This window comes from Phaseolus vulgaris, chromosome 4, assembly GCF_000499845.2.
Source record: "Phaseolus vulgaris cultivar G19833 chromosome 4, P. vulgaris v2.0, whole genome shotgun sequence".
NCBI classification, from domain to species: Eukaryota; Viridiplantae; Streptophyta; class Magnoliopsida; order Fabales; family Fabaceae; genus Phaseolus; species Phaseolus vulgaris.
Genome location: NC_023756.2, coordinates 26829009 through 26856832, shown reverse-complemented (window position 1 = coordinate 26856832; position 27824 = coordinate 26829009). Strand labels below are relative to the sequence as shown.

At 33.4% G+C, this 27824-nt stretch overlaps 4 protein-coding genes across 7 annotated transcripts; 2 read left to right on the top strand and 2 right to left on the bottom strand.

Annotated features, from left to right (window-relative positions):
* The first annotated feature begins 11698 nt into the window (after positions 1-11698).
* On the top strand, positions 11699-12568 carry LOC137837491 (abscisic stress-ripening protein 2-like). The gene is made up of 2 exons (XM_068646498.1): positions 11699-11989; positions 12169-12568. The coding sequence occupies exons 1-2, from the start codon at positions 11840-11842 to the stop codon at positions 12352-12354; spliced, it is 336 nt and encodes a 111-aa protein (XP_068502599.1). The 5' UTR covers positions 11699-11839; the 3' UTR covers positions 12355-12568.
* A 4413-nt stretch (positions 12569-16981) lies between these two features.
* On the top strand, positions 16982-17866 carry LOC137838567 (uncharacterized). The gene is made up of 2 exons (XM_068647814.1): positions 16982-17157; positions 17278-17866. The coding sequence occupies exons 1-2, from the start codon at positions 16982-16984 to the stop codon at positions 17864-17866; spliced, it is 765 nt and encodes a 254-aa protein (XP_068503915.1).
* A 971-nt stretch (positions 17867-18837) lies between these two features.
* Positions 18838-26872, bottom strand: LOC137837489 (uncharacterized). Of its 3 annotated transcripts, none has more exons than XM_068646494.1 (8): positions 26784-26872; positions 24668-24745; positions 20748-20811; positions 20301-20638; positions 20092-20218; positions 19734-20012; positions 19553-19654; positions 18838-19476 (listed from the first exon to the last, which is right to left on the bottom strand). In XM_068646494.1, exons 4-8 carry the CDS (start codon positions 20636-20638, stop codon positions 19231-19233), a joined length of 1092 nt encoding a protein of 363 aa, XP_068502595.1. In that variant the 5' UTR covers positions 20748-20811; positions 24668-24745; positions 26784-26872; the 3' UTR covers positions 18838-19230. The 3 variants fall into 3 exon arrangements, with proteins under 3 accessions (XP_068502595.1, XP_068502596.1, XP_068502597.1); XM_068646495.1 differs by having other exon boundaries at positions 26816-26834; XM_068646496.1 differs by lacking the exons at positions 24668-24745; positions 26784-26872 and adding an exon at positions 20895-20936.
* LOC137837490 (uncharacterized) lies at positions 20961-23843 on the bottom strand. 2 transcript variants are annotated; one of them, XR_011085476.1, is made up of 4 exons: positions 22272-23843; positions 21875-22187; positions 21697-21796; positions 20961-21621 (listed from the first exon to the last, which is right to left on the bottom strand). XR_011085476.1 is itself a non-coding variant. In XM_068646497.1 (4 exons), exons 2-4 carry the CDS (start codon positions 21958-21960, stop codon positions 20983-20985), a joined length of 825 nt encoding a protein of 274 aa, XP_068502598.1. In that variant the 5' UTR covers positions 21961-22187; positions 22272-23123; the 3' UTR covers positions 20961-20982. The 2 variants fall into 2 exon arrangements, 1 of the variants encoding a protein (XP_068502598.1); XM_068646497.1 differs by having other exon boundaries at positions 22272-23123.
* Positions 26873-27824: the final 952 nt, after the last annotated feature.

The window sequence follows — 27824 nt, the reverse complement described above, 5'->3', positions numbered from 1 at the left end:
TTAAGATACATTGCATGAACATTTCTTTTGGTCACACATGCACAAATTCGTACATAACTTCTATGATAAATGCATAGCATGTAGGAAGGATAAATCTAAAGTGCAGCCCCATGGTTTATATACCCCTTTTCCCATCCCAACAATGTCTTAGGTAAATATTTCTATGGATTCTATCTTAGGTCTTCCCAAGACATCGAAGGGTATGGATTCTATCTTTGTGGTAATGGACTGGTTTTCTAAAATGACTCACTTTATTCCATGCCACAAAGTAGATGATGCTTGTTTTATTGCAAATCTCTTCTTTAAGGAAGTAGTTCGTTTGCATGGGTTTCCTATAAGTATTGTGTCCGACAAAGATTCAAAGTTCTTAAGCCATTTTTGAAGGAATTTGTGGGGAAAACTTGGCACTAAACTCTTGTTTTCTACTGCTTGCCACCCCCAAACTAATGGTCAAACTAAGGTGGTTAATAGAACTTTGGGTCAAATGTTAAGATGCCTTATTTTCGGGAACTTGTTTTCTACTACCTCATATTGAATTTGCTTATAATAGAGTAGTAAATTCTACCACTGCCCATACTACTTTTGAGGTTGTTTATGGGTTCAATCCCCTCACACCTCTTGACCTTTTTCCAATTCTTGTACTTGATGAGGTGTTGTGCAAGGATGGTTTTGAAAAGGCTTCTTTTATTAAAGACTTGCACCATCACATCAAGCTGCAAATTGAAAGAAAGGTCGGCAAGTATGTTGAACTTGCCAACAAAAGGCGCAAGGCATTAATCTTTGAACTCGGGGATTGGGTTTGGTTACACTTGAGGAATGATAGATTTCCTACTCAAAGGAAGTCCAAACATATGCCACGTGGTGATAGTCCTTTTCAAGTCATCAAAAGGATTAATGATAATGCCTATGAGTTAGATATGCCTGATACATACCTTGGTAGTCATTCTTTTAATATCAGTGATCTAACTCCTTTCTCTACAGGTCTTCCAAATTCGTGGACGAATTCTCTCTCACTCGGGGAGCATGATGTAGACCAAGGAGAGAGGACGCCTGAGGCCCAAGCCCAACAAGCCCAAGCCTAATCTGAGGCCCAAGCCCAACCCATGATTACATCATCTACCATGCCTCAGAGGATTACTACAAGTAGGGCACAAGCATTACGAGATGAGCATCAATTGATGTATCTTTTGGTAATTTCTTTATAGTAGATTTAAAATATAACATAAAAGGGAGGTGTGAATAGGAGTTTAGGGCTTATGAGAAGTAGTAGCAAAGTCACACTTTCCACGAGGAGTCACACCTACCATGTTTGGGCGGCATTTTCAAATGCTTTTCTTTTTATTTTTCCCACCATAAAACCGGACCTTTACTAGTATAAATAGGGGTGCTTGGTTCATGTAAAATAAAATTGAAATTGAAGTAAAGTTACTATACTCAAATTGAGTGAGAATTTGTGAGATTTGTTCTCCTTTCCTAGTCTTATCTTATGAGTCTTTGGAAACTCTCAAGTGGCGGCATCCTTCACTTATCTTGGAGTCTATTCACCTTCCAAGTGGCGTGTACCTCTTCCCTTGCTTCAACCACATAATTTTTTGTTATCATTCATCTTTTAATTCCATTTCCATTCCATATCAAATTCTAAACATGTTTTGTTGTTGTGTTCTGGAATTCAATTGGTTTAGATGTCTTGATTCTTAATTCTAATTGGTTCAATCTATTTGTTTGGTATTTTAATTGGTTAAATTGTCCTTGTTCTTGTGTTCATGTTTCCGCACATTGTTTAGCATTCATTCATCACCTATACTTGTGTTTTTCCTTTGATCTTTGGAAATGAACCTTCACATCTACTTAACACTTGTTAAGTTAATGTTCAGTGGGGATTTTCCTTAGATTTCTCACCTTAATTGCTTAAGAATTTCGATCCTAATTCTAAAAAGTGTCACCTAATGAATCAACCTAAAATCAACTCACATCACTTCTCTATCTTTCCTTTCATTCTCCTCTCTTTCTCTTTTCTCCTTCTTTCTTTCTAACAAGAGCTTGAAATTTTTCTTTAAACTATTTTTCTCTTCTAGCATATTCTTTTTCTCCGTATATAAAGTTTCTTCCTTTTTCTACAAGCTCTTTCATTTCTTCTTTAAGCTTTTTCTTTCTCACATATGAAGACGGAACAAACTTTCTTCTCATACACATATTCAATTCATCCCAATTAAGTACTTTTGATTTTCTGCCAATTCTAACATCAATTTCCCTTTTTGTTCACCAAGACCTAGCATATTCTTGAAAACACAGGGTAGCCATGGAAAATCTGCTAAATTCATCCAATTGATGTTTTTCAAAGATTTGATCAACTTTTGTTTCCCATTCTATATATGCTTCAACAATTTTATTTCCATCAAAGTAAGGAATGTATACTTCAGGCTCGGTAGAATAATATAAACTTCTAGGCTCAAAACACATCCCTTCCTTTTTTTGATAATGAGGGTTATAAATCTTTCTTCTATGACTATGCTCCTCATCTCTATGACTATTTCCTTTTTGGCCCAATTTTTCATATCTATACCCTATCTTCCTTTCTTTTTCCAGGTCTTTTGGATGTTTTATACCTTGTTTTTCTTTACTTTTTTCTCATCTTTTTGCCATAAAATTCTAAGTTCCTTCTCAAGAATGGCAAGACAGATATCTCTTTCAATCTTTTCATTTTCTTGTGGAATAACCTCTTCATTTTCATTGGTAACAAAAAGTGGGTCTGCGGACCTGAAGATCATTGGTGCCCGTGGCAGGTGGTTTTTCGGTTAGAGATAAAAGATTGACGTACTTAATATATTTTTAGTTAAGATTTGCTTATCTCCATGGAGAATGGTTGCATGTTGCTTGTGAGGAAGTAAAAGGAGAATAAGTCTCCAAGTAAAGGTACATTATTTTTAATATACTTTCTTAATTGGTTACTTTCGATAAGTCCTAGCTGACTTGATCGTCAGAGTGTAATCAACAGGTAGGGCGCCCTCTATCTTAATGGAGCCTTATTCTAGTGCGACAAGGAGACGCGAAATCGGTTCCAGAAGAGGTAGATACAAAAGGGGTTATTCAACCTGAAGTCAACCGGCAACTCAGTCAACCGGCAATAATTTTTTTTATAAAGCACAAATTTCATTTACTCTTTCCTTTTTTTTTATTTCTCTCTTTGGATATAAATAAAAGTATAAAAACATTTTTTTTTTATTTCTTTCTTTGGATATATATATCCAGAGAGAGAAATAAAAAAAGGAAAGAGTAAATGAAATTTGTGTTTTATAAAAAAAATTATATGATAATAATTTTTAAAATTATTAAATGTTTTTATACTTTTATTTACTTTTAAAAAGTTGTATATGTTATTTTTATTATAGATAAATCATTTCATTTAAATAAGTTTATCTAATAAATATTTTTTTTATAAAAGTTTTCATTTTAGACATCATTATGCAACCTGACATCTCAGTTAGATTGACACTTCAAGCAATAACAATCATCTGCCATCACATAAATATTAATCAAAGTTATTCTTTTATAAATTTATTTTTTTTATTTCTCAATTTAAATTACTTTTTCATTGAATTTCTTTTTAACATTTTTCAAGGTGATTAATTTTCATATAATACCATATAATAAAACATTAATTACTTTAATTTATAATATTAAATATTTTTTAATTTGAACTATCTAAAATAAAAATATAATAAATAAATATTAAAAATAGTACGATAATTAATTATCTCTATATGGCGGTGGTGCGGTGAGTAGTGGCTTTTGGAATGGCGGAGGGTTCTAATGGTTTCATCATCCCATGGAATTGTTTGAAGGATAGGGAAGTATCTCCTGCGAAGACTGTATATGCTAAGCCTGGACAAAAGAAAAATTTTGCTCAAGCTTTGGGAACTACATGCGATATTTCTTTGTCCGAGTTACCCACTCCTTATGTTAAGGGAGACATGATTGTGGTTCGGATCGATGAGATAGAATACTTGGCTGGCCTTGAGGATTGCAAGACTCATTTACATGGTCGGGTTATTCTTTCTAAGGGAGATAAACCTCTCACACACCTGGACTTAACTAAAAAGTTGCAGCCGGTGTGGAAGGCTATTGGACCGTGGAAAGCAATTCCTCTTGGGAAAGGTTTTTATGAGTTTGAGTTCGCTTCTTTAGAAGACATGCGGTGGGTTCCTTGAAGCTATCTCTGGGTTTCTTGAGACTTTTTTCCTGGACAAAAGATTTTGTTCCAACTACCATGAAAAGTACAAAAACTCAGGCATGGGTTAGAATCTATAGTTTGCCTTTGGAGTATTGGAGGCCACATGTGATTTTTTCAATCATAAAATGTCTTGGTACTCCTTTGGTTTTGGATGAGAATACTATAAGAAAGAAAAGGGGTATGTTTGCTAAAGTGCTGGTGGATATTGATATGTTGTCTCCTCTTCCTGATCATCTCTGGGTTGAACGCTCAGACTTTACCGTTGTAGCTGGTGTGGAATATGAATGACTCCCTCCTTTTTGTTCTCACTGTAAGGTGATAGGCCATGAGCTTGCTCAGTGCCGAGTGATTCATGATCAGGGTCGTGCTCCTGGGTCTCAACATAAATCTTCTCATAAGATAATTTCTTATGAACGAGATCAGGGGAGGACTGAGGTCCCAAAACAACGTAAAGAGTACCGTAAAAAAGATCCGCATCCGAAGCACGTGGAAGGTAACACTGATAAATTGACCATTAATGCTTCTGGCAGAGCTAAAGCAGGGTCACTCTTGGGTTATACTGCTCTTGATAAACCAGGTGGAGTGGAGGATGATTTTGCTGATATGCCTTCTCTTGAAGATGTCTCAGATCATGAATCCAGGCAGGGATTGCCCACTCACACTTCGGATTTCCCAAAAATGGGGGACGCTAAGGAATTCACCTGCTGGTATGCAAGCCATGGGCTCCGAGTCTCATGCTCTTTTTGATGCTCATCATGTGGAGGTCTTGACTCCTGTGGTGGTATCACCTCAGTTACGTCCCATCTCTCCTCAGCGGGTTAAATCACCTGTTCATACTACAACCCTAACCAATACTCCAATGATGGTCATCATGAGGAGGTCTCTGCTATTGTGACTGTACCATCCTCGTCGTTGGTGCTAAAAAATCACTTCTCCTCTCTTGATGGTTTAGACACTACAAATGTGGGAGGTGATCCTTATATTGGTACGTCTAGTGCCATTGTTGAACTCAGAAGGCTAAATCTTCTGCAAATGTTAAAGTTGTTAGAATATATGGCTTTAAACTAGAGGGGGGGTGAATTGTTTAAAGAGGGTTTTCGAAAAATTTTAAGCCAAGAATGAAATTACTTCGAGAAACAAATGATAAGGAATTCAGTTTGCCAAAACACAAAGCAAAAACAACAGCACCAGAAAAACAATCGGTTGTTTCACAGAAACAATCGGTTGTTTATACCAATTCACAAATATTGAAATTGAATTTAAAGAGATTAAGGATAGAGAGAATGCACACAAATGTTTATACTGGTTCACTCTAAACCCAGAGCTACAACCAGTCTTCTCAGAAACCACTGAGGAATTCCACTAAGTAATCAAACCTAGATCGCATACAACACAACCAAGAAAGTGACCTTGATCCCCTCAAGACACACACTTCTCTTGGCCAACACACCAACACTAAGAATGTTGATCTTGATCCCCTCAAGAACACACAGCACTTCTCAGCAACCACACAAAGATTCTTGTTTAACAGATACAAGGATTACACTTGTTACAGAAACAAATCTGAAATCAATACAAGCATAAATCCTATCTCACACACTTTGATCAATCTCAATCTCTAAGCAATCTCAACTTCTCAAAATCTTAAAATCTGCATTGTCAAAACTCAAATATGTTTTTTTTGAATATATGAAAGATGTTGTTTGTTATCAAATCTTAACAAACTATTAATTGCATTTAAAGATTGGTCAAAGCATTAAAAACTGGAGCGTAAACAGTTAGAAAATCATTTAATGCTCAGTTAAAGCACAAAACAGTTTTTCTGTTATGATACCAAAACAAACAATCGGTTGTTTCCTCGAATCAATCGGTTGTTTTGGTTTTAACAGCTCAACCATTTGAAAAACAGTTTTCAATCTCTCTAAAAACACCTAAGTATAAAACAATTGGTTGTTTCGACAAAACAATCGGTTGTTTTTCACTTAGTTTGAAAACACTTTTCTTTTAAAAAGATTGAGAATGCCTATGCTTTGGATTCAATCAAAGAGTGGATTACATACACAATCTACCCCGGATCCTATCTAGGACAACTCAGCAACAACAAGCACAACCTAGCCTTCAACATCCTTCAAAGGGTTTGGATTCTTCAAAGCTTGAACACTACTTGGTTCAACAAAAGCACTATCGTTGGTCCTGCAAAATCACTTTTCCTCTCTTGATGGTTTGGAAAATACAAATGTTTTTTCAAAATTTTGGGCTGATCCCAACAAGATGGAGGAGGATGACAGTGATACTGGGGAGGAAATAGTTTGCACTAAAAGAAAACCAGGGAGACCACCTAAGAAGAATGGTAAATCCAAAAAAACTGCTAAGGCAGTTCTTTCCACAACGTCGCAATGAAAGTCTCTTCATTTTTCTGGAATGTTAGAGGATTGGGAAACCACAAAACTGTGGAGATGTTGATTAGTTTACTCAAACTACATAAACTTCTTCTAGTTTTTCTTGCTGAACCTATGGTGTCGTACACTGATGCTTTTGAAGTCATTTTCAAATCTGTTAATATGCATTTGGTGGCTACGTCTCCTATTGTTAATAAAGTTGCTAAGCTTTGGTGTTTGTCGGTTCCTAATTTGGTTCGAAATTTCTTGGTAAATGAACAATTTATTTCTGTAACTTGTCATTTGCATGATAAATGTTTTAGTTTTGTAGGTGTTTATGGTGCTACCACATACGTGGCTAGACGTGTTTTGTGGAGGGATCTTAGTTCCTTCATAGGGCCTTGGTGTATTATGGGTGATTTTAATGTTGTGCTCTCGGCGGATGACTGTAAAGGAGGGGTGGCTCCTAATCAAGTTTCTTGCAATGAATTCCTTGATTGGATTAATACTAATGATCTTTCTTGTATGCCTTTTACTGGCACTTGCTATACTTGGTGTAATGGAAGGAGAGGGCTCCATAGAATTCATAGAAGATTGGATAGGGCGTTATGTAACGAAGTGTGTTTGGATGAATGGGATTCTTGTACTTATCAGGTTCTTGTTAAAAATTGTTCTGATCATTCCCCTATTCTTACTAGTCTTGCTAGTAATTCTTTGAGGAAGGTTAGCAATTTTCATTTCTTTTCTATGTGGCTTCAAGACGCTTCATGTATGAAGCTTATTCATGATTCTTGGGCTAATAAGGTTGTTGGTTGTCCTATGTTTATTTTACATCATAAGTTAAAAAGGTTGAAAGTTGAGCGACGTGACTAGAATAAAAATTCTTTTGGTAATGTTCACAATGTAGTTCTTCTTAAACAGGGTCTTTTCCTTGGTATTCAACAAACCTTAGAGACTGCTAGTATGTCTGATATTGATGGGCTTCTCTGTCAAGAAAGGATCGCTAAGGATGAGCTTGATCAGGCTCTTCACTGTCAATATTTTTTTTGGAAAGAAAGGGCTAAAATGCTTTGGTTTAAAGATGGGGATAGAAATACTGCTTTTTTCCATGCTGTGGTCAAGAGGAGAAATAATTCTAGTGGGATTCGTCGTCTACGAATTGATAATGTTGTTAATGAGGATCCTACACTCATTAAGGAACATATTTTGGACTTTTATAAAACTCTTTATGCTGAGTCTATTTCTCATGATCAGGATACAGACAATATGGAAGATTTTATTGGTACTTATATTCCTGAGCTGGTTTCCTCTGAGGAGAATATGATGTTGATTAAGTGTCCTGGTTTTTTGGAAATCAAGAATGTTGTTTTTAACCTTAATGGTAATAGTGCTCCTGGTCCTGATGGCTTTGGTGGTGTTTTTTTATCATTCTTGTTGGGATATTATTGGGACAGATGTTTGTAATGCAGTCCAACAGTTTTTTAAACAAAACTGGGTTCTCCCTGGAATGAACAGTAATGTGGTATCTCTTATTCCTAAGATTTAGGGTGTTGAATCTATTAAAGACTACAAGCCGATTGCTGTTGCTAATTTTAAATTTAAGATTATTTCCAAAATTTTGGCAGATCGGCTTGCTCTTGTGGCTGCCAAAATTATTTCTCCTAATCAGTATGGGTTTGTGCAGGGCAGACAAATTCAAGATTGTATTAGTATTGCTTCTGAAGTTATTAACTTGCTTTCTGAAAAGGTTCACGGAGGCAATGTGGCTTACAAAGTTGATATTCACAAAGCCTTTGACATTCTAAGTTGGAAGTTTTTACTATTAGTTTTGTCACGCTTTGGTTTTCACCCCTCGTTTGTCGGTTGGATTAGTACTATTCTCCGTTCAGCTATGCTTTCTATCAGAATAAATGGTAGTTTGGTGGGTTTTTTTCCTTGTAGTAGAGGTGTTAGACAAAGTGATCCTTTGTCTCCTATACTTTTTTGTCTTGCAGAGGAAGTTCTTAGTAGAGGTCTCTCAAAGCTTGTGAATGATAAGAAGATTCTACATATGGCTAGTCTACAAGGTTTTCTCACTCCCTCTCATATTTTATATGCGGATGACATTTTTATTTTCTGTAGGGCGGATAATAAGTCTCTTAGAAATTTGAGTAATTTTCTTAAAACATATGGTGATTTCTCTGGTCAATATGTTAATAATTCTAAGAGTAGTTTTTTCACTATGGATAATTCTACAAGATTTGTCACCAAAATTCAGCGTATTCTTTCTTGTAGTCATGGTTGTTTGCCTTTCACTTATTTAGGAGTGCCTATCTTTGTTGGTGCTCCAAGGGGTCATTTTCTTCAACCTTTGGCTGATAAAGTCAAATTGAAGCTAGCTTCTTGGAAAGGTAAATCTCTTAGCATGATGGGTCAGGTTCAGTTGGTCAATACGGTGATTACGGGTCTTCTAGCTTATAGTTTTAATTTGTATAAATGGCCTGTTTCTCTTCTTAAGCAAGTTGAGCAGTGGTGTCGAAATTTTATCTGGACTGGTGATATTCTGAAAAAAGGTATAGCTACTGTTAATTGGGATACGATTTGTTCTCCCCTTGAGAATGGAGGTTTGAAAATTATTAACCTTCACCATGAAAATAATGCATATCTTCTTAAGCTTGCTTGGAACTTTGCTTATAGCAACAAGCTTTGGTCTTTGCTCTTGAAAGCTAGGGTCCTTAAATCAAAATACGAGTTTCGAATGATTTATAAATCGTCATCTCTTTGGCCTGGAATTAAGCAGTTTTATTCTACTATACTTGATTATACTTCTTGGACTGTTGGTATAGGTTCTCTTATTAATTTTTGGAATGATAAATGGTGTGCTACTACTTCTTTAGCAAATATTGCAGGATTATCTGATGGTGCTAGTATTCCGGATACAGTCTCTCAGTTTTGGACAGGTGGTGATTGGAATATTCCATTGTCTTTACAGCAAATGCCTCATCTTTTTAGTCATATCATGGTTAGGGCGGTACAGGATATTCCTAATTGGATTCTAAATGAGTCTGGTCGTCTCACTCTTAAATCAGCTAGGACTTTTTTCTTGGATCCAGGGATTTCCTGTGGTTGGGGTAAATTTATTTGGTCTTCATATATTCCTCCTTCCAAAACTCTTGTCCTTTGGAAAGTTTTTCATGGGCGGCTTCCTACAGATCAGCATATTCAAAATAAAGGTTTGCATATTTGTTCTATGTGTACGCTTTGTGAAAAGCACGAGGAATCTATTCAACATTTATTTTTTGAATGTGCTAATGCTTTGCGTATTTTGAGTTGGGTTCGACACATTTTTCCTACTTATCATTTCTCTAATAAGGATGATCTTCTTTCTTTTATTAAGAGTGATGGTAGTCCATTGGTTAAATTGATTAAGCTAGTTATGATAACTTTTTCTATTTGGATGATATGGCGTATGAGGAATTATGCTCATTTTCAGGATAAGATTGAGGTTTCTAGGGCTATTTTGGTTATTAAAGATTTAACTTGTCTAGTGGGTAATTCGTTTAAAGCTTCAATGAAGAATGATATGTTCGATTTCAATGTGCTCAAGTTTTTTGGTATTAACACTCGTACTGGTAAAGTTCTACGTCCTCTTCCTGTTAGATGAGAGTTTCCTTCACCAGGCTGGGTTAAAATTAACATTGATGGGGCTGCTAGGGGATATCCTGGTCTTGCTACTTGCGGAGGTATTTTTCATGGGAGTATGGGGGAATTTATTGGAGTTTTTTTTGCGTTTCTTGAAGTTCAGACTGCTCTGGTTGCTGAGTTTTATGGGGTTATACATGCTATGGAGGAAGTTCAAAAGATGGGGCTTACTAATGTCTGGCTGGAATGTGATTCTGCTTTGGTTTGTGTTGCGTTTACTGCTAGGACAAATGTTCCTTGGATGCTTCGTAATCGATGAAATGCTTGTCTTAATTACTGTGGGAAAATTAGGTTTACGGTTACTCATATTTTCGTGAAGGAAATGCGTATGCTAATAAGTTGGCTAATTTAGGATTTTTTTCATAGAGAATCTTTTCTTTGGTATAATAGGCTTCCACCTTATCTGTTCTTAGAATTCTTTATGAATAGGTATAGTCTACCTATGTATCGTTTTTGTTAACATATGGGTTTTGGTCTAGTCCCCCGTATTTTTGTATTTTCTTTCTTTATTTTCTTTTGTTTAATAATACTTTTTTCATGTGATGGTAAATGATTGTTGTTATTTGAGGTGTCAGCATAGCCGAGATCTTAAGTTGCATAGTGATGCCTAACATGAAAGCTTTTATTTAAAACAAAAGATTAAAATAGATAATAATAGAAAAAATTTAAAGAAAATAAAAAGAATTCTTAAAATATAAAAGGCAACAATAAAAGTAAATTAAATAAGTTAAAAACTTGAAATTACTTAAAAAAAACTTTGACATACCTTATCCAACATTTATTCTCTTTAAAAAAAATGCAATATACTTAATTTCTTTTTAAATAAATAATAATTAAATAATAAAAAATAGCTTTTAAATTAGTATTTAACATTAACTAAATTAGATATTATTTTATAAATTAAAAATTTATTGGTATCTAAAATAATTTATATTATTAAAAAATAAAAAATAGCTTTTAAATTAGTATTTAACATTAACTATTAAAATTTTATTTAAATTAAAGTAATAAGTATTAAAATCTTCGTAACTAATATTGATACTAATTTAAAAATTATTTTTTAATTATTTATTAATAATATAAACTACTTTAAATAATAATATTTTTTATTAGTTTATAAAATATTATTTAAATATAATTAATCAATATTTATTTTTTATCTTCAAATTAGTTGATACTTAATAAATTGTTTAGTAAAAATAAGAAAAATAAGAAAATATATTAAAATAGAGATAATAATAAAAGATTAAAAAAGTTAGCTACTATAAACTATATAAATAAATTAAATTATTTTTAAATATTTTACCAAACATATTTTTGTGTGTTAGCAAAGTTAATGTTTAATGTAATAAATTAAGTGTACAGTTGGCTAAATCTTCCATAAAATCATTTATTGTGGTCTAAGAAAGGTGCACCAAACCAACCAATCACACATGGTTAACATGATCATCATTTTCCATTATAAATACAACAGCTAAGCTTCTCAACTCTCCCATCACACCTCCCTTTCCCTAATTATACACTTTGGGATTTACTTCAATCAATCATCATGGCTGAGGAGCACCACCATCACCACCCCCTCCACCACCACAAAGAGGATGTGCCTGGTGAAGTTGATTATAAGAAGGAGGAGAAGCATCACAAGCATCTTGAGCACCTTGGAGAACTTGGTGCTACTGCAGCTGGTGCTTATGCCTTGGTAATCACATATCTATCTTTCTTCAATCAATCATATTTTCCTCATCATCCTTTTTCTTAACTTCAAATATATTTATGTAAATCTTTGTTATGCATCTTCTATACATGTCATTCTGGTTTGTTTTATATAATTTTATATAAATTGATGGACTAATCTGAAAAGAATTATATGTGATATAGCATGAGAAGCACGAGGCAAAGAAAGACCCAGAACATGGTCACAGGCACAAGATAGAAGAGGAGATTGCAGCAGCTGCAGCTGTTGGTGCTGGTGGTTTTGTGTTCCATGAACACCATGAGAAAAAGGAAGCTAAGAAAGAAGATGAAGAAGCTCATGGAAAGAAGCACCACCATCTCTTTGGCTGAAGGAACATGAACACGATAATAATATTCAAGCTCAGAACTATCACCTGTGTGTCTCTTTTGTTTTATATTTTGCAGTGTTCTAAAATAATTTCTGAGCAAGTTTGAAGAATGTTTGATTAATTACATCATGTATTAACTCATATGCTATATATTCATGTGCATTATATTGGCTATGTACGTTAATAATATAGTAGAGTGATTTCAAATTGTACAACACCAATACTTCTTTCATCTCTATGTGAACTCACTGAAAATAATAATAATTTATTAATTTTTATAACTAATTTTAAATTTTTTAATTATTATTCTTATTAATTCTGAAAATATAAAATTTAACCAATAAATTACATTAAACTCTATCATTCAAGCATGACATATAAAAGAGTTACTAAAATATCATTAAATAAAAATCAGTTTTTATAGATTATTAGTTATTAAATAAACGAAATTACATACTATTTTAAAAACCAAAAATTATTAATATTTAAATTAATTTTTATTATTAATAAAATTTATAAATTAATTTTAAATTAATATATAATTAATTAACTATCAATTAAAATCATTTATTTAATAAATGAATAGAATTTACTTTTAAATAAAGCATAAATTTGTTTCCTTTTAAAAAGGTAAAATTAAATAATGATGAAAAAGCAAAAACAATTGCTTAATTATTTGATTAGAAAGCACTTTATTTAAAAAAATGAATACAAACAAACTCACTCTTAATAATGAAAAATTCAACTAAGATTGAAAAAGTTAGCTTGTTGCAAACTCAACAGTCTCTTTCTAGGTCATAATGATCACATTATAAGAAATGATAACTTTGATTTCAACTGGGAATCTTAAGTTTTGAAAGAACTAAAATTCAACAGACCTTGTAGAGAATATGCTAAAATAAAGATGTCAAATAATGTATAACCGAGACAGGTTAGACTGAGGTAAAGAAAAATCTTGAAAAATAATAATAAAATATGTATGAATTAAATTATAGTTTATGTAAAAGTTATTTGTTGAAATTTTATATAACTTTTGGACATTTTTATTTTTAAATTTTACATACGACAAAAAATTATTCCATTTTCTTATCAGAATTTTTTATAGAAAAAAATCCAAATATATTTTTTTATCTATGATATTAATTTTTTAACTAAAAAAAATATTGGATCTACAATTTGATAAGGACATATAAGTTCAAGAAATTCTCCCTTCAACTCAAATGGAGAGATAAACCAAACTAACAGTCAAATAAGGAATGTAACAATCAACAATAATACTAATCTAATTTTGTTCCTAATAAGGATGTCGAGCTATAGAACTATTAAAGTCTTTTTCTCCTTCCTTTGATCGGTCAGGTTGTTGGGTGATGAATTGGGGTTCTTCTCGTCCTTCTGCTTCTTCTTTGGCACTCGGTCTCGGGTGAACACCGGATGGTGGGGGTACCTGCGAAGACACTCCGACGCTCAAGTCAGTAAAGCGGGTGATAGTATTCTAGTAGGTGAACAATAATAAATGACGTACATTTTTCATTGGGATGTGTGTTATTATATTATTCTAATGGGCCTACCTTGTTGGGCCCTGTTTATCGGAGTGGATCCTGCTTAGGGTTGTATTACCTAATTCTTAATGACGGGTTAACTTTACTGACCTTGGTTTGAGCATTAACGGTGGTATGGGTCGACCGGCCAGACCGGCCGTGATGATTGCATCTGTCTCGGCCAAGCTTCTATGGTCTCAGCCAGGTCTCTCTGGTCTCGGTCGCCTCGGCCGAATTTACCAGATCTCGGCCAGGTTCCCCCTGGTCTCGGTCAGCCAGGTGGGTATCGGTCAGGGAGTACACGTGTCGGTCTCGACCATACCAGTACAAATTTATTCTTTAATAATAAAAAAACAATAATAACCCAAAATAATGAAAAAATGATAAAAGAAAATCCCAACCACAACCACGTGTAACTTTTGAGCATTGCCAAAAACAGAACAAGAGTGATTAAACACGCAAAAAAAAAATCTTAGGCAAACTTTTTCCACTAAAATCAAGATATGGAATAATTGTGAGATGGCAAAGAGTTTTACATCACCAGACAATAATGACAAAAAAAGAAAGGAAAAGAACTCAACGACAAGTTTTCTCAAAGTATATGTTGAATGTTTGTTGTGAAGCTTGAATATGGTGTTTATAATTCGAGTAATTTTAATTCTTATTCAAACTAGTTGTATTGTGATTTTAAATCGATTACATACGAATTATAGTATGATTAATTTTCACGACGTAATGAATAATAGAATTAGAAAAAACTATTTAATATCAAGGATGTACATATTTAATAATAATTGCCTTTTTACCCGACAATATTATTATAAGGTTGATTTATACACTTCAAAAGTTGTCATGGAGAAAAATAATTGTATGACTTTTTCGGATACGACAATGACTACAGATATATTACGTGAATAGTTTAGCTATATATTACTATTTTATTTTAAATAAAAGTCTAATTATAAATGTCCATTCAATAACAATTTTCATGATCATTATATTTAATTATTCAACATTTTATTTTAAGAAATTAATATATCTTTTTATTAAGTTATATATATATATATATATATATATATAATTTCTTAACATATGAATATCTAAAAGTTTCAACTTATCTTTAACTATTAAAAGTTGATCCTTTTCGATGTTTTTTTAAAATAATGGTAAATATGCTTTTCATCATATAAAAAGGTTAATCTATTTTTATGTTTTTTTTTAAATAATGATAAATATATTTTCTATTATCCTGTAGGTTTTTATATGAAATTGATTTTTATTTTTAATTTAAACTTTATATCTTCTAAAATTAAGAAAATTATTGAAATAAATCATTACCATTTTTTCTTTAACATAACAAACCTATTTTTAATATAAACTATATTATAATATTGTAACATTCACATAATAAATTAATATTAAATATTTTAATATCTTAATTCATATTAAAAATTATTTAACAAGAAAAACTGATAATAATTTTTTTTAATAATTTTTTTTATATTAAAATTTAAAAAATATAAAATTTGAATTAAAAAAAATTATATAAAAATACAAATATCATATTTTACCCTTAAAATATTAACCAAAACACATACGAAGGTATATTCAAACCAAGCTAGCAACTTTTCTCTAAGTATGCCAGAATCCATTTCAATATGCTTTCTGTATGGTGGTCAACACTTTGTTGCGACGTGTTTGGTTGTCACATTAAATAATTGTGCAGGTGCTTCTTGTGTAACCTTCAAGTCAAACAATACGTAACTCAAGCCAAAATAATTTTGGATGTGTTTACCATAGCACCTATTTTAGAAGCATTTCTTTGCTTCTTTCATCTAAAAAAAATACAATATTATGTTACTATTTTTGGTCACAAAACATCTACTTCTCGTAACCAAATATCTCACCATAACAGGACGAAAAAAAATAGAAAATATTGAAAAAATTAAGAGAAGAAAATAATTTTTAGAATTAAATTTCAATGTAGTAGCGATTACACGTAAATAATGTATTAACATCTTATAACTTTCATTTTAAAGATGATTGCTTTTAATTCTAAAAGGTTAAAAATTAATATAATTTTAAAAGTATTTATTTTACTCTTTAAACTAAAAAAATGTAAATTATAAAATTAAATAAATTATTTAGTTTAAAAATATTAATAAAAATTATTTATTTTAAAAAATATTAATGAATTCTTTTCAATAATATAAAATCAAATTTACCTTTTAATTTTGATTTACTATTATTAATGAACTGGTCATGTCAAAAGTATGTATGTCGGAAGGCCAAAAGGTCATAAAAAGTTAAGAGTAAGTACAAGCGATAGTGGAAGTACACAAGTGTCAACACTAAAAGGAGACACACATAAATACATGAATAAAATTAATTAAGTGTAAAAATCAATTAGTGTGAGATAAAAGTAACGTGACAAGCTCAATATGCCCATTAGCAAGTAGTATAAATAAATAAAATGCTTAGTTCAGTTTTTAGTTTTTTTGTGTGCTAATTAAGGCAAAACACTGACTTAATCTTCAGAGTGCTCCTACAGGTACCACATCACACATCGAGAGACCGAAAGGAATTCCCATAAACACGAGTGACCGAGAGAGAAGACGTGAAGGGAGGAATGAAGGAACGGAGAGATACGAAGGACAAAGTGAAGGCGAATTCGAAAGGCACTCTTTCCCATATATTTTGTACAAGTACATTTTGGTGCCCACCATGGGACAAAATGTGAAGCTTTGAGGAAAATGGTAGTCATAAGGGGTAAGAATCATATGGAGGAGGAAAGTGGACAGGAGGAATCAACTATGTCTATGATGATTAAGTTGCAAAGGGATTGGAGGAGTTGAAGAAGAAAGATGTAGATGAAGTGGAAACCTTAAGAGCAGAAAACAGGTACATGAAACAAAAGCTTAAAGAAGAAAATGTTATGCCTTTGAATTCAACGGGGAGTATGCAGAGACAAGTACTTGGCCAAATCCAACAACTTTTAATAGCTTTGAAGTATCCCACAAGAGGCCTCGAACAACATCTCATGATGTTTATGGAACAACAATAAGAAAGCACCATTTTTCTGAAGGGATTATGGTGGTTTTGTTGCCTGACATTTGGAAGAGTCTGACATTGGAGAAGTATGATGGAAGCACTGATCCTGATGAACATGTTGCGGTGTACATTACTCAGATCAGTTTGTACATTTCGGAGGATGCCATTTTATGTAGAGTATTTCCGACAACATTGAAAGAAGTTGCATTGAGTTGGTTCACAAAGTTAACACCTGATTCGATTGATTGTTTTAATACACTTGTGATGAAATTTGGAGCCTAGTTTGCTACCAGTAGGCCACATCATCTTACATCTATAGTGTTGGTGAATATTAGGCAGGAGAATGAGGAGTCATTAAGGGCGTTCATGGAAAGATTTATACGAGTGGCTTTGAGTATTCAAAATTTAAGTCCTGAGGTAACCATGCATCATTTGTTTACGACACTGAGGCCGTGGGCATTTACAGATAGCCTATGTAAGTGGCCTACAACTAATCTTGATGGGTTAAGGCAAACAATAGCGAAGTTTATGCAGTTAGAAGAGTTGAGGAGCTTCAAGAGTCAAATAAGGATGGAAGAGGGAGTTAAAAGGATGGAAAAGGATGCAGGAAGATGGAAGAAGCAAAAAGATGTGTACAAAGGAACACGGTTTGCACGATATTCTCCTCTCAATATTAACCAAGCAAAGATATTGGAAGAGACACTTTATACCGAGTTAATTCCTTTACCAAGGAAAATTCCTACTCCAAGTAATGTTGATCACAACAAGCATTGCAGATATCACAAGAATTTTGACCATAATACAGAAGTGTGTGCGGGGTTAAGAGATAAAATTGAAGAGTTGATTCAAGCAGGGCATGTCAAACAATATGTACAAAGAAATGAAGCAAAAATATTCAATTATAGAGAAGGAGGCATGGAATGAAGGGATGGAAGAAGTTGGGAGAAAAGAAATGAGGAAAGTCGAGGAGAAGGAAGGGAGAGAAGTCGTGAACCACAAAAGGAGATATTTCAATGATGAAACGGGGGATAGAGGAAGAAGTCCTAGGTCGAGAAGGGGGAGAAGTTCGGTGAAACCAATATGGGGGGTAATCAATACTATTTCAGGAGGATTTATAGGGGGAGGAGTTTCATCGTCATCAAGAAAGAGGCATGTGAGGTCGTCAAGAACTACTCACTCAACGTATGAAAGAAGTATTCCGACAATAACATTTACAGGTGAAGACTTTCAAGATATTGACCCCGAACAAGATGATCCAACACTACAAAAAAAATTACTTTTATCGACCACCAAATTCGGTCGCTAAAATCACTATAATCGGTCGCTAATCATATCTGCGACCGAAACAGTCACCAAATAAAGATGGAAGCGAAAACCCTGGTCGTAAAGCCGTTAGCGACCGAATTATAAAGTGGTCGCTAATTTGCAACCGACATTTCGGTGGCTATATCGGTCGCAGGAAATTTGGTCACCAAAATTTAGAAACTAAATTAGCCACCAAAAATTCGGTTGCCAAATTTGTCGCAGATAAATTTAGTCACCAAAATTTGAAAACCAAATTAGCAACCGAAATTTCGGTGACTAAATCGGTCGCAGAAAATTTGGTCACAGAAATTCAAAACCCAAATTAGCTACCCAAATTTCGGTGGCTAAATCGGTGGCTGAATTAGAAGGTGATAGCGACCACCATTTTCGGTTGCTAAAAAGAAATCTTTTGGTGACTATTTTGGTGGCTAAATGGAGACTTCTACAGCGACAGATTTGATTTCGGTGGCTAAATAGCCACCAAATCAATTTTCGGTGGCTATTTTTATTTGTATTATTAATACCTATTTAAAATGGGATTTTGACCATTTTATAAAAATATTCAGACCTGCATATAGAGATACTCAAAATTCAATCAAACTAAATTGTAATGAACTTCAAATACATAGTTTAAGAAGAAGTAGTGCTCAAATTAAAGGTAAATCATACTACACAACTAAAACTGTTGAAAACTAGTTAAAAGAGTCAAATCTATGATATAATTCAACATATAACTAATCTTCTTCTGAATTGTTATCTCTACTCTGGTCTCCTTTATGATGTCCACTGGTAGTAGGATCTGAAGAGCCTGATGCGGGATTATTCATTTGAATGTGTTGTAGGATGAGTTGCATCTTCTCATCTTGTTTGCGCATGCGTTCACTTTGCTCTTCATGAGTTTTCATCAATAGCTCCATCTTTTCTTCAAGTGTCCGCTCCTTGACACGTTTTGTCATAAGTTCATCATTTAGCTTTTGAATAATCTAACGCATTTCTTCTATTTGATGGACTACTGGAGCTTGACTTGCAGCAGAGTGAGCACTTGTTGAACTATTAAACCTTTTGCTCAATACACCAAGACCATAGACATTCCCTTTTTTATTTCCACTTCCAACAACATCGATGTATATTTCATTGTCATCAATAGAGGCAACATGAGAGTTTTGCGAAGATGCGCTTTCAAGCATTTGCTGTTGTTGGGCTTCTTCTCGACGTTTCTTATATTTCTCCTGAAAATGAAGTCAAATTGATTATTGCGAAGAAAACATATAGTAAAAATTAAACCATAACAAATTTTAAACATACCGCAAGGTCGCGAGTCTTGTCATTGACCCATTGTCCAGTCTTCAATTTCTTTGTTCTTTCTACAACCTCCCAAGCAGTTGGTTGTCGTTCAAGCTCTTTAGTCTACATAAATTCAATAAAAAAGATATCATAGATTGTATTTAAATTAAATATAGAAAGAGAAGAAATATAATAATATTACCATTTTCTCAAAGTGAGCTGCGGTAGATATGGAACCACCACAGTAGGCTGAGGCTCCCTTCTCAACAGCCCGATTCGCCTTGGCAATAGCACTCTTGTTCTGGAATTCTGTAGAACTCCAATGCTGGTCCAAGGTTGCTCGAACAAGTTGTGGAATCCAGGTCCCCTTATCTTGACCATGCCTAACTTTACTCATAGCATTTTTAAAGATACGGGAGGCTTTTGTATCAAAAATGGATCTAATGAGTTGGTCTTGTTCCATATCCCACCTATACTCTTTCTGCATGTAAAATAAATTAGAAAAAAAACATTGTAGAAAAATAAAATATCATTTTAAATGTAATCATAACTCAAATTACCTTGAACTCTCCAAACCATCTATCTCTAAGCTCAAGACGAACCTTCTTCCAAGTGGGACTGGGTTCATCATATTTTTGCTTGATGATTCGTGAGATTACATTGGAAGGTCCATTTGCAGGTGAAAAACTATGTTTAAAATATATTGTCAAAATGATATATGAAAATTAGATCATATTTACGAATTACAATTAGATTAAAATATACTTACTCTCCTCTTTCTGCATGAAGCCAGGGTCTTTGATCAACTACATTGCCAGACTCATTGTCAGGTGTAAGAGAGTCTTGTATCGGTGAAGGTTGATTCATAGTTGGCTCTGTAGAAAAGGTAGTAGGATTTGATTCTCCTACATGATGTTCAATATCTTGTCCGTGAAGTGTAGGAAGTGGGGCAGCTCCTTCATAAATAGGATGTGTAGACTCCATAGTTGTTGGTAGAACAAACGAAGGGGGAATGTTGGTATTGGGTAAAGATATATCATCAACACGAACACCTCGACCACCACGATTAGGTGGTCTACGACCACCACCTCTACCCCTTGGTGTCATCTGCAAGTAAAAAATATTACATATATAAGATGTAATTAATACAATAATCAAAGTGGATCAATCAATTTTGAATAAACAAATAAAGTAATCATGATCAAAAGACTCAAACCTGATTGTGTTTTCTACAACCAAATATGTCAACCAAATATGTCAGTCATCTTCCCTGTTATTCACTACAATTATGGGAAACCACAATAAAATTAATGTTAAACATAATTTGGACAAGGTATACAATCAATTTTAATGCATGAATTACCGAAGAGGTATCTGTGTCACTGAAATCACTCTCAATGTTATCCTCACTTGAAATATATTCCTCCTCGTATTGTTCATCTATGTTTGTTTCATTTAGTAATTGTATATCTACTTCTTCTCCCCCCCCCATCAACATCAGCAAGAGAATCATGAATGAATTCTGGATCAACATGTAGCACTACTTCAAGTTGTAGAAGCTCATCATCTTGGTATGGAGTGTCATGCTCAACCTCACTTACTGTGTTATCAATGATTCTAATACGAGCTTTTGTTTTAATTACTCCCAACCAACCTTGATGTCCCTCTGGATATTTGGTGTAATAAACTTGCTCTGCCTGTTGGGCAAATATGAATGGATCATATGCTTTATTATATCTCCGTGATTCTTTTACTTGAACGATCCCATAGTTCTTATCTACTTTGGTTCCTATATTAGGAGTATTATCAAACCATTCACACTGGAAGAGAACTACATTCATTATTGGAAAGCCAATATACTCCAATTGAATAATATTAGACAATATTCCATAAAAATCTGACTCTGATTGACCATTGGTTCCTCGTACATAAACACCATAGTTAGTGGAATTCATGCCTTCACTCCAAAGAACAGTGTGAAATTTGTATCCATTGATAACATAGATAGACCATGATTGAACTTTTCTCTTAGGACCCCATGCTAAGTTAACCAATAATGGATCTTCAATATTATTTTCTGGATTTAGAACCTAAACAAAAGATTATAAATTACACAATGTTTATCTAAAAGTAAAATTTGTATAAAAGGCAAATTTAAAACATACATATTGTTTGAACCATGTAGCAAAATAGGATGAAATGTATTGGCCAATTTGAGCTTCTGAAGCAGTAGGACTAATCTCTCTTAAATATTCAACATAAATACTGCAACAAAGAAATTGATTATTCAAACCTCATGCAACATAATTAACTTTCTTTTCAAATGAGTGAACATTGTCTTACTCAAAGTATGGTTGAACCTCTTCACAGTTTTGAAGAACATACAATTGGGCAGCATCAAAGTCTTTTTGATTTAGATAATATGTCATGCATTTTCCGATTTCTCTTCCTGGATAATTGAAAATTGAAATAGGAGGAGCACGTGAAGAACCCTCGCCTACTTCAAGATTACGAGGGATCCTAGTCCTTCTTGTTTCAACATGATCAGGATAATAAAATGAGGCAAATGTAGATGTTTCCTCCACCAAGTAAGCTTCACAAATAGAGCCTTCCACCCTCGCTTTATTTTTTACTTTTTTTTAGGGAGTGTAAGAACCTAAAAATGAATATGGATGTACATAATTTTAAATATTAAATAAATAAACAACAAATATTATAATAGTGATTAGTAATCTTATACCTCTCAAATGGATACATCCAACGATATTGGACTGGACCACCAACTTTTGCCTCGTAAGGTAGATGAATTGGAAGATGTTCCATGGAATCAAAGAAGCTTGGTGGAAATATTTGTTCCAATTTACACAATAACACAGGAATATTTTCTTCCATAACTCTTAGGTGTTCAACATTTAGTGTTGTCGAACTTAATTCTCTGAAGAAAAGACTAAGTTCAATAAGAACTTTCCAGATTGATTTTGGTAATGCGTCAAATGCAATTGGAAGCAAACGTTGCATGAACACATGACAATCATGACTTTTCATGCCATGTAACTTGCCTTGATTAAGGTCAACACATCTACCCAAATTGGAAGCATATCCATCTGGAAGCTTCAGTTCTTTAACCCATTTACAAATAAAGACTCTTTGGGATTTCGTAAATGTATATGCTGCTTTTGGTTTGATAAGTTTCCCACCACCAATGTCTTTCAACTCTAGCTCTTTTCGATTGCATATTTGTGCTACATCCAATCGAGCCTTGTTTGTGTCCTTAGTTTTTCCTTTGATATCCATCACAGTGTCAAACACATTCATAAACACATTTCTCTCTGTGTGCATAACATCAATATTGTGACGTAAAAGTTGAGTTTTCCAATATGGCAACCTCCAAAATATACTTTGTTTCTTCCAATTATGTTTAATACCATATTCAGGAATATTTGGTTGTTCTTGTAATTCAGTGCAAACTGGTAAGTGTGCAACCCTATTCCAAATGTCAAGACTAGACAAACGTGGAGGAGGGGGATCAGTCTCAACAAACTTCTTCTTGAATGCCTTTTTATTCTTCCTAAATTGATGATCTTATGGCTATGACTAAGATAAAAAGCCTTTGTTCTTTCCATGCATATAGGGCAAGAAAGTCTACCAGAAGTCATCCAACCCGATAACATGTCGTAAGCTGGAAAGTCATTAATTGTCCACATCAAAGCAGCTTTCATCATAAAATTTTGCCTTAGTGACACGTCATAAGTCAATATCCCTTCAGCCCACAAGGTGCATAAGTCATCTATAAGTGGTTGCAAGAACACATCAATCTTATGCTTTGGATTTGAAGGACCTGGAACTAAGATTGTCAAAAACATAAACTCTCTCTTCATGCACATGGAAGGCGGAAGGTTGTATGGGGTTAGGATAACTGGCCAACAAGAATATCTTTTTCCATATTGACCAAAAGGATTAAACCCATCTGCACATAAACCTAATCTGACATTTCTTGGGTCTTGACTAAAATCTGGATGCATTCTATCAAAATGCTTCCAAGCTTCTCCATCAGATGGATGAGACAAAATAGACGGGTCCCTTTGATTCTCACTATGCCATCTCATGTGAGGTGCAGTTGCCATTGAAGAGTATAACCTTCTAAGTCTAGGAATGATGGGAAAGTACCACATTTTCTTAATAGCAATTTTCTTTTCAATTCCCCTCCCAGTGACTGTCTTATATCGCTCCATTCCACAAATAAAGCAATTAGTTATACTTTTATGACAATGTTCCCTATAATACAACATGCATCCTTTTGGACAACAATCAATTTTCGTACAACTCAAACCCAATTTTTCCACTGACTTCTTAGCTTGGAAAAAATTATTAACCATTCGATGATCTTTGGGCATAGTCTCCCCCATAAGTTGGACCATTCTATTGAAACATCCTTCAGACATATTATAATCAGATTTCAAGCTTAGAGCTTCCAAAGAAGCTGACAATTCTGAGTGATTCTCGCATCCTTCCCACAAGGGTGCTTGTGCAGCAGCAAGCATGTTAAAAAAATTTCGAGTTTCAAGATCAGGATTTTCCTCCATGTACTCAGATCCAATAACACTCTCTGGTTGCATGCAATGTGCATTTGAGGGCCCCACATGATCCATTATCATTTGATGGAAACGACCTAATTCTTCTCTTTGTTCACAAGTTCCATAACATGAACTGGCAACATCCACTGGGGGGGATTGTGGCAATTCTTCACCGTGATTTGTCCACCAATAATAATTAGGCATGAATCCCTCTTGATAAAGATCCCACCCAACTTGATCAACATACTTGAAAACTTTACAACTACATTTAATACAAGGACATCTTAACATTTCACCTTGTTCTTGAAACTTTTCTTGACTAATAACATGTTGTAGGAACTCATACACTCCTTCTCTAAATTCCTCTGTCAGATGTTTGTTTTTGTCCAATCTTTTATACATCCACTTTCTACCTTCGGGGATTTCCATTAATGCAATCTGACTACAACAAATTCTTAATGTATACACTTGTTTTAGGAGAGAGAAAACAGGACACTGAATGGAGAAAGTAAAAAATGGATGCAAATATGAAAGTATTGGGTTGACAGGAAGAGAAGCATACCTTTGTTGGTTCACTTTGTGACTGATCTTCGGAGGAGGTTCTATTATTTATATAGAGCTGCTGCTATATATATTTTTCCTGTAGACAAGAGAGATGAAGAATGTCATATTGAATAAAAAGATCATTTAAATAAGTAAACTAGCTTCAGCCTAATAATAAAGGTTTAGTCACCATCATGGAAAACTAATACAAAGTGAGATATAATCAACCATTGATTAGCCATATTGCCAACAGTTTCATCCCGATATCATACAAAAGAATAAGAAAGAAGAAACTACAAACTAAGGAAATGAATGTAGAGGCAAGTTTAGAACACAGGGAAAAATCTTTCACCTTTTATTTTTTAAAGTTCAACCATTAATTTGGTTTAGAACACAGGGAAATGAATATTATAGAATAGAACATTCGAAAAAAAGATGAATGAGGCTGAAGAAACATTGTAATTAGTCATATTGATGGCCCTATAAATAAAAAGAAGTTATATGGTTGTTAGTGGGATAGGATTTAACGCTAGCGAAACAGAGAAGCATAAACATGTTGTGAGCAGAAAAGGAGCAAAGGAATAGGAATAAACCGTGCATGCACTATGCAAGTAAAAGTGGGATTTTCGTAGATCTTCACTTACTGTTCATTATGAAAGGTTTCTCTTTAGGACAAGGAAGGGTCAAGTGTGGAACGATAGGGCACTTAATTATCAAATCATCAAATAAATACTCCAACAACTTCCTCAAACCAGACATGCTGCCCCTTAATTGCTATATATTAACTCATTTCTCTAACACTATAAAGTCAATAGTATTTTATAAAAGAAATATCATAACAGGTAAAATATAAATATAAAAAGTATTGTTAATTAGATTAAAGTAAACTTATAATGATAAATACACTGAGTATAACACTTTAGTAGGAAAGACGTAACATTGATCACACAATATACTAGAAAAAATTGACATTAATGAACCATCAACTGTTTATATAATCACATTATTTCCAACTCAAAATATAATTTTTTTAATATATAATAATGTTTAACTTTCTCACTTAACGTGACTTACTAATATATAGATAAACATCATCCACATATTTCCGACATAGTGCATGACAATGAAATGTAGTCATGAGTTTTGATTAAAATAAAATTCATGAGTGGAACATATCCATGCTGCAGCCAACGTAAGCATGATCCAATAAGTATATATTATCCCTTTTGCACGTTTTAAAGACACAACAATGAGCTTAGACTGTTCAGAGATATAATAATGATATTTTAAAGTGATTAATTACTAAATGATAATTCAGTTTTTCTGTTTGATTTAAGATTTTTTCCCAAATATTGATTTCTATAGGGAAATTAAGACAAGCCATTAAATAAAATAAAAAATGACATTTTAATCCATAATATTTCCAACTTTTCTGTTACTTCAACATTTAAACTTTTATTTGTGAGACCTTAGAAAATTGGGTTTTAAGCTTGTTTTAAACAATTTTTTATAAATAATATGACTCCACTACAGAAGGCTACAAAGGAAACAAAGGGCATGATTATAGGCCACAAAAAAAGAGCACTGGAGCACTAAGTACTCTTTACAACTGTTGGAACTGGATGCTTCTGGAAATAGACACATCTAGAAGTTGATGCAGCTGGAGATTTGACACAGCTAATATTGGAGAGATAGTGGTCAACCTGTGACTGGATTAAATTGGGGCTAAACTCTAATTGCTGGGAAGGCCCAAGCTAGACAACTTTAACCTTTCTACTCCTCAATGTAATGACAGAAAAAATGAAGCCCAGAAAAGGAGCCAAACGGCCATATCACACATGTAGGGGAATAACAGAGAACTGGACAGAAACAAGCTTCAAATGCACACTAGAAAGCTTGAAAAAGGTTCAGGCTGCAGACTATTAACCTAAGGTTTCACTACCAAACTCACAAATCCCAGAAGCAACTGGCTTTCAAAAAATTTCAACAATGACTATCACTATATCACCAAATTTCAGTTTCCTCACATAACACACTAGATTGGTAGAAGGCAAGCTAATCCATTTGGGGAACAAAACTATCAAACATAGAAAAGAGTTAACAAAACTGAGAGGAGAAATATCCTCTGTTCGTACCTCTGCCTCCGCTCACCTCCGTCTCCGCTCACCTCCGCCTCCGCTCACCTCCGCCTCCGCTAACCTCCGCCTCCGCTCACCTTCGCCTCCGCTCACCTCCGCCTCCGCTAACCTCCGCCTCCGCTCACCTCCGCCTCCGACCACCTTGCAGCTTCCTCCCCACCTTTGCTTACACCATGGACCAATTTTGAGTATTTGGTGCCCTAAGCATCTGCAACTTCAAAATAACTTTGAAACTTAAAAAAAACAAATCTCCAATTTTATCTAATTATCACATTCTTTTTTACTCCTCTTCATAAATAATATTAAAAAATGTAGAATTAAAAAATAACTATTAAATAAGTATTTAAATATTCATATAATAAATGTGGATATTTTAATCAATTAATTATTTTTCATAATGATACATTTATAATTTCTAAGGCAGATAAAATTGTTATTAATAAAAGAAATTAATAATTAAAAAATTATTTACAATTTAATTTGGAAAATATATTTATTTTTAAAAATTAAAGTTATTTTAAAGAAATCATTTTATTTAAGTTTAATTATATAGTGTAATCTATTTTTTTTAAAGGATTAATTTTATTAATAATAATATTGTGTTATATAATTTTATTTAGAATTTTTATTTGAGCTGCTATTATAAAATCAATATTTAATAAATTTTATTTAAATTTAAGAAATTACAAATATAATTGACACATATTTTTTAAATAGAAAAAGAAATTAGTAATACAACTAATTATTTTTTAAAGGGATGAGTACGCATTAATATTCAAAGTGTATGTGATCCTTCTATAATTTTTTAAATATAAAAATGAATTATTATTATTACTATTATTATTATTATTAATAGTACTAGTAAAATAAACAATTATATTTAGCGACCAAAAGAAATTCGGTGGCTAAAAAATAAACGTATTTGGTGGCTAATTCAGGGGTAAAAATAAACAATTATATCTAGCGACCGAAGCAAAATCAGTGGCTAAAACATAAATAAATTTGGTGGCTGATTCGGTGGCAAAAATAAACATTTAT